The sequence below is a fragment of the Salvelinus alpinus genome, chromosome 5 (assembly GCF_045679555.1).
Source record: "Salvelinus alpinus chromosome 5, SLU_Salpinus.1, whole genome shotgun sequence".
Taxonomy (NCBI): Eukaryota; Metazoa; Chordata; class Actinopteri; order Salmoniformes; family Salmonidae; genus Salvelinus; species Salvelinus alpinus.
Window position 1 is genome coordinate 85,650,094 of NC_092090.1, and position 7,180 is coordinate 85,657,273.

Genomic DNA, 7,180 nt, shown 5'->3' on the forward strand with positions numbered 1-7,180 from the left:
GACCTGTTCTATTCGGCGCATGTGACAAAAACAATTTGATTTGAATTTACCATGATAAATTACGGTTTTGATCCTCTCGAACATGGCCAATGACCTGGTGAATATTCTACTTTGTGTTGAAGAAGTGTTTCAGTGTATTATTAAGAACAATACATTTTATAAACTTTAGAGAAAATAAGCTAAATGGGCCATTGCACCATTTTAACCAATTCCGTCAACTAATTTAGTAATGAATGATGAGACAAAATGCAGGGTAAATTAAAAGGGAAAATTATTAATTTGTTGGTGCGCACAGTCCCTACCTATAATGACGTCATCAATTGTTTGCTGGTCCGGAAGCAGGTGATTCTTGGGGCTGGTGCTCGTCGAATTCCGAAGTCTGTTGGGGGGTTCTATGGTAAATATGACTGAACAATGTTGTTTTAAAAGACACTTTCGGAATAGAAAACAATTGAATAAATCATCACTAATTGGTGAGATGTCGACGTATTTGTCCGTTTTGCCTAAGTTAGCTAGCTAACTAACGTTTAGCCGTCTTTGGTTCAGGTCTCCTAGCTAGCTAACGTTAGCTAGCTAACCGGAACTCTTAGCAAACGTTACGTTTACTTTAGCGCAATAATGTAGGCGAGCTTACCGTTACTCCAAAGACCTTATTGCTAATTTTGGACTGTACCACTAGTATGCACTCTTATGTGATACTAGGGAAACTGTGTTTCCATAACTCGGGCTGACAGGAGGATTTTTGAACAGGGCCTGTATTAACTTATCATAAACCTCGGGGCTTTGTTTTTGTTTTTTTATGCCGATGACGACGACTCTGTCAGGGTTTCAACTTACTCTCAGAATAGTAGGGTACACAAGGTGCAATTACGATTTTTTTTGTGCATCAGCACTTTATCTTATGTCACTCACTCAATTAGGCATGTCAACTAACAATTTTTAGATTGGTAAATTAGTCTAGCCAGCTTTTCAAACGTGTAGTAGTAATGGCAGAATACTGACCGTGCTCAGGGGCCCTGACCTCCATGGGGCCCCCATTGATTTTGTTAGTCACTCTCACTCAGATCATTAACATGGCATAAGCAATGGCAAATGTGAATAATAGCAGGTAATTAGCTTTAAAACTGCAAAAATTACTCTCCGCCCCATAGCAAAATGTTTATAATATAGGACATTAACTTTCTCTCTGCTATCAAGAGGGGGGGTGAATAAAGTGTTTTGCCCACGAGGTGGGGTGCCCAACCAAATCTTGCTTAGGGCCCCCAAGAGGCTAGGGCCGGCCCAGAATCAGTTACCCAACCAAGAAGGGGACCCCTAGTTACCCACATGAGCCTCCTCTCCTCCTCCCATCTGATGATTACCAGAGTGGGCTCATGAGGCCACCTGTGGTTGGTGGTGAGGAGTTACAGTTCACAGTAAGCCATTGTTATGTAAATTACAACTGAAAAGTACCAGTGGCCTGGCTTTGGCCGCAAGTGAGAGCGGGTCCGCCGAAGCCATGGCGCCCGGCCCGCGTAGATGAAAACAGAAGTCTTAAATCGAGTTAAGCAGGAAATAGACGCCTTTGCAGCCTGAAGGGAGAATGTTTTATGTCTGAACCGGTCCACGGGGGTACGAGTGTATAGCCGGCTGCATAGATTCCCTTTGGACGGTAAGATTAAACGACTCAATATCGCCATCAGCCAGCCTTTGGGCTAGTTCAGACCGAGCATTTGGGCACTTAACAGTCCCCCGGGTAGAAAATACCTTAATCAATAAACGCTAAAGGTCGTTAGCGTCTATGAATGGGGTACGCCTAGTTATGCTTTAGTTAGATCACTGTAAAGGATATCATGGCGTTTTGTAGAATATAAAGTGCTGGTTTTGTCAGTCTTTGTCCGTCTGAACTCACCAGAACAAAAGTTAACTGCCATTCGGGGTGTGTAAGTGGCAGGGCAACTAACTGGGCAAGACAGGTCATAGTTGTAAGAATTGATAATCATATTGGTCCTACCTATCTAGCTAGCTAATCCTTTCCGATCCCACATCCATAAGGGCAATTTAGAGTTAAAGGCTTGGTGTCAATGTGGGATTGAATGGACTAGTTTTCCAAAGCTGACCTGTCCATGCGGCTCATTGTCCTGTTTGCCATCTTGACACCTGACTTGGGGGTGTTTTGTGCCCCCGTCACAGGAAGAGATGTCAGGAGAGAGCGTGGTGAGCTCGGCAGTGCCGGCGGCTACAACCCGGACCACCTCCTTCAAGGGCTCCAGTCCCAGCTCCAAGTATGTGAAGCTAAACGTGGGCGGGGCGCTCTACTACACCACCATGCAGACCCTCACCAAGCAGGACACCATGCTCAAGGCCATGTTCAGCGGCAGGATGGAAGTCCTCACAGACAGTGAAGGTACTGTATCTGTCAGACCTCCATGGCACCACTCATTTCAGATACATTTGGCGGTAGTGAGAGTGAGGAGTCTTTAACACCTGTATTATTACCGCCACACCAGTGGTCACGAGTCATGAAGGCAGTCCAATTCCACGTGATCGGTTAGTCACGGTAATTAGGCTTCTCCAAGCTCTGATGCCGCTGATGGTCCTTAGTAGCCTACCAAACTTGCTAACTGCCTGGCACTCTATTGTCCCTCTAATCACTTTGACATCAATGCAAATGTGTTCGAAAATCTAATTAAACACTTCATGAGAACCCATGAGCTCATATTGCGCAACATTTCTGTAGGCTATGCAATTGTACAACAAAACACAGTGATAGCCTCTACTGAAAGGAGGAGGATCCGATCAGCTTTCTATAGGCTAGGCCTACTATATTTATTTCTCAACTTTCCTAATATTAAGCACATTGTTTATCTTTACAACAGGAGTATAGCCTACCTGGCTGGCACGAAAATGAACCAAGGGAAAAGCGTCCTCAATTCGCTATTTATGTGCATAGATGACATGTATTTTTTCCCGTTGCCCCTGTTTCGAGACAGGTGCATGATAATGGTCCATTATAAATCAAAACAAATTTCTTACATATTATTTAGTATATGTAAATCAAGAATAGACTGATGGGTGACAATATTAGCCTATCACCTGAGGTATATATCACAGAATAAGAAACTGCCTTTTTTTGCGACTTTTTCGAATCATAGTCGCACACCTCATGTAGTCTAGCCCATAGGCCTATATGTTTTGATAAGGTTAGTATCACATCTAAAGTGGCCAAATAACTTCTTAAAATTAAGCAGATTAATCTGCTTTACAGGGAGTGTAGAGGCTAATTGGCATACATAAGCAGCACATGAGTTTTAAGTTTGGGGAAGATCATTTTCACCATAAAAATGCATCTTTATAATAAAAGCATTACATGCAAAATCGCAGGGTGCATTACAGCCACAAAGGGGATGCCACCATGAAATTGAGGCATTATCAAGTGCTTGTCAAATTGTGAATGAGAGACTAATGAAGTGTGTACAACTTGCACAAAAAACAAAGGCGAGCTCATGCTTTTCAAGTGACTTTTTTCAAGTCATCATTCGTCGCATCATGCAGCCTTACAATGTATTAAAAATCAAAACATATTGCCAAACATTTGTATCATAACTAAAGTTAAATTAACCATATAGGAGTACCTGTTTCTTTGTTAACCGCTCAACACAGAATAGCCGCATGTGCGCACTCCCTCAAATCGTTTGGATAAATGTTTTATTTTATTCAGCTTTGTTCAATTCAGCTTTGTTCAAAAATCAATTTTTCATACTGTAAAATAATGCCATGGAATTCTAGGCAAATCTTGTCTGCTAAATGAACTAGTGTAGCCCACATCCATATCAGGACCTAACATGAGAACAACTCATAATATGCTATTCTGTTCTTCTGAAATGGACTACATTTTCTTCATATCATGCTTCTTTAGACCTGTCTAAAACAAATAATGGATTCATTGTGAAGGTGTAGGCTATATTACATGGATTTATTAGACTTTTTAAAACGCAGATGTTTCAAAGGTCTGCATCAATGGCTTATAGGCTATGTGTGGAAGCCAGGAGATGCTAAATGTGTTTGTTAATTAACGGTGAATTACCGTGAGACCGACAGTTATTTGCTTGACAATCACTGGCTGACGATTTTGTGACGGCCACAGCCCTAGTCACGAGCATGACAACGAACTTAGGAGTTACACACAGTATAAACAGAACTGGGATCAGCCTAGTATTTTGTTAGCAGTCTAAAAAATGAAGATGGCCAATAAGTTGAGCTGGTGGTTGTCCCTGTCCAGGCTGGATCCTGATTGACCGGTGTGGGAAACACTTTGGGACGATTCTGAACTACCTTAGAGACGGGGCTGTGCCGCTCCCAGAGAGTCGTCGGGAGACTGAGGAGCTGATGGCCGAGGCCAAATACTATCTGGTCCAGGGCCTGGCTGATGAGTGTCAGGCTGCCCTGCAGGTACCGTCACCCTCGGGACTGCTCGTTTCTCCTCTCACTCTTTACCCCTTTTCACACTACTGAGCTGAGCCAAACTGCACTGCACAGGCTTGGTTATGCATCGACCATAGTTGCTTGAACCGTGCTGGAAAGGACATGTCAAAAGGAAAATATCAGAGCCAATACTGTTTGGGTTGGCACAATGGTGTGAAATGGTCAGTCTCATCCCTCCACCCCCACACTTCAACTAGCTCTACCTCCCACTGCCACTACATTCTACACATACACCGTTACGGGCCCAGCCAACTCACTCACTCACTCAATCTGCATCTATCTGTTAGAGGACTTATGTTAAAAAACATCCATTCTAGCTCAAATCTGTCTTTACCATTCAAGTATTTTTATTGGTGTTCTAGAACAAAGAGTCATACGAGCCGTTCTGTAAAGTTCCTCTGGTGACATCATTGAAGGAAGAACAGAGACTCATCGCCACCTCTAATAAGGTATTGTTGACCAAGTCACGCATCAGAGTGAAGGACACGCCCAGTATTTACTTGAGAAGATCTAGTCTCACGTATTCAATTCTGACTGACGTTTTCCTGTTTTGGGTCTACATAGCCCACTGTCAAACTCTTATACAACAGAAGCAACAACAAATACTCCTACACCAGGTGAGGGATTCTTACATCTATTAAAGACGTGTAAATGATGAATGTAAAGTGAAAGATGTATGGTTTAAGTGCAGTCCACATCCCAGGCTGACTACATTGTAGCCAGCTGCCAGATCTCACAACGCCTGGATAAGTGTTTAACATCACCTAACCACATCATATGATATAGCAATCTGATGTCCGACTGCATAGTCGATGACGTGGCACACAATAGGTGGTTACTGTGCGACAGCAATTACGTGGCTGCAGTCTAGTTGACGTGGAACGCGACCTCTTATCATCACTAACCAGGCTTCCCCATCCTTCCCTCCATGCAGTAACTCTGACGACAACATGCTGAAGAACATTGAGCTGTTTGACAAGCTGTCGCTGCGCTTCAACAACCGTGTGCTCTTCATCAAGGATGTGATCGGCGACGAGATCTGCTGCTGGTCCTTCTACGGTCAGGGACGCAAGATCGCTGAGGTGTGCTGCACCTCCATCGTCTACGCCACAGAGAAGAAGCAGACCAAGGTAATGCAAAAAAAAATCGCTGCAATGGCATATAATCTTAAGATATTTTATTGAACACAGACTCAGCACCTACATGTCTCTGGCTTCAAGGCTCTGAAGGTAGAACACCTCTAGTAAACTACCCCAATTTGGGAGTTTGTTGTCGCTAGCCTGCTGTTAGATTACTGTAGAAAAGTATACTTTAATATGCCATTGGGACATTTTCTTTGCTACAAAGTACAGGCATTCTTGGCATTCAGATACCATAATGACCAGGCAGACCTAAATACATAAACCCCTTCCTCTCCAGGTGGAATTCCCTGAGGCACGAATCTACGAGGAGACCCTCAACATCCTGCTGTATGAGTCCCAGGATGGGAGGGGTCCTGACAACGCTCTGCTGGAGGCTACAGGGGGTGCCGCTGGCCGCTCGCACCACCTGGACGAGGACGAGGAGCGCATTGACAGGGTCCGCAGGATCCACGTCAAGCGGCCCGACGATCGCACACACCACCACCAGTAACCCCTGACTGACCACCCCCCTTGACCATCCAAAGCCCAGCCCTCCCTGGATGTCTGATCCTGGACTCTCAGTGGACCATGTGTGTGCCTTACTTCCAGCGCCTCGCTCGCTCTCCTTCTCTCACCAGTCCCCCACAGCGGGAGCCCACTGCTGAGGAGAGACGAGTGGAGACTTTGTGTGTAGTGGTGAAGTTGTTTCATGTAGTACTCTGAGGAAGAATGTCTGAGTCATCCAACATTTTGGGGTGTTTAGTGTCTCAGAGGCTGGTGGAGGCCGAGTTAGGATGTGATTGGATTTTCTACTATGTGTGAATGTGAATTGGATTATGAATGGGACGTCAATTGTGTGGAATGAAATTGTCAGTGGTTATACTGGAGGGAATTAAAATGTCAGCATCATGCATTTGTCTTTGGTCCTTGCTTTGTTGCAGCAAGAAGAATTACGCCTGTTGCTGAGTTTCTGGATATTTGAAGTGTATGGAGACACTATAATGGCAGTAAATCAGGTGTTCTACAAAAACAGTCCACCAGGGGGCATTATTGAAACAATCTGAGACAGGCCGCTATCAATTTCCAATTAAATCGTTGTATTTTTCTTTTGCCCCATTCTGTGAATATCGGTTGAATCAAAATATCATACAATCGAGTACCTCCACTCTCCCACAACCTCTTTTTTTAATGAATAGGATTTCCCATTTAACGCAATGTCCCTTCATGCCATGTAAGTGATTGTTTAAAAGGAGACAACTTGAGCTGTGGTGTGAAGTGTTATCTGGGCTGAAATTAATGTCTGAAACCAGAGCTCAACCCAAGGAGGGCTTTTAACAGGCAGAGAAATTAGACCTGTTAACCATACATCTACACACTGTGTCCCCTTTTAACAAACACAGTACTTGTAGATTCATCTGTACAATTGTACCACAAAATGTTTTACATATATTTATACATACCTTATAACAAATAAAACATTTCTACAAGAATGTTTGCGTTTACTCTTATATTTGAAGTGTAAAATGATGGTACATGTTGCAAAATCGATCAATGATTCCTATACAAGAGTAGCCTGATGGTTTGATATAGTGCAA

The 7,180-nt window shown here is 43.6% G+C and overlaps 1 protein-coding gene across 1 annotated transcript; it reads left to right on the forward strand.

The window, feature by feature from the left end:
• The first annotated feature begins 256 nt into the window (after positions 1 to 256).
• On the forward strand, positions 257 to 7,075 carry kctd10 (potassium channel tetramerization domain containing 10). Its single transcript, XM_071403955.1, has 7 exons — positions 257 to 397; positions 2,173 to 2,386; positions 4,262 to 4,431; positions 4,827 to 4,913; positions 5,029 to 5,081; positions 5,399 to 5,594; positions 5,884 to 7,075. The coding sequence occupies exons 1-7, from the start codon at positions 395 to 397 to the stop codon at positions 6,094 to 6,096; spliced, it is 936 nt and encodes a 311-aa protein (XP_071260056.1). The 5' UTR covers positions 257 to 394; the 3' UTR covers positions 6,097 to 7,075.
• Positions 7,076 to 7,180: the final 105 nt, after the last annotated feature.

Bases quoted from the DNA above. Each gene is read 5' to 3' on its own strand.
- kctd10 (XM_071403955.1), top strand. The intron at 2,387-4,261 runs GTACTGTATCTG...GTCCCTGTCCAG, and splicing joins AGTCCTCACAGACAGTGAAG to GCTGGATCCTGATTGACCGG. The intron at 4,914-5,028 runs GTATTGTTGACC...GGGTCTACATAG, and splicing joins TCATCGCCACCTCTAATAAG to CCCACTGTCAAACTCTTATA.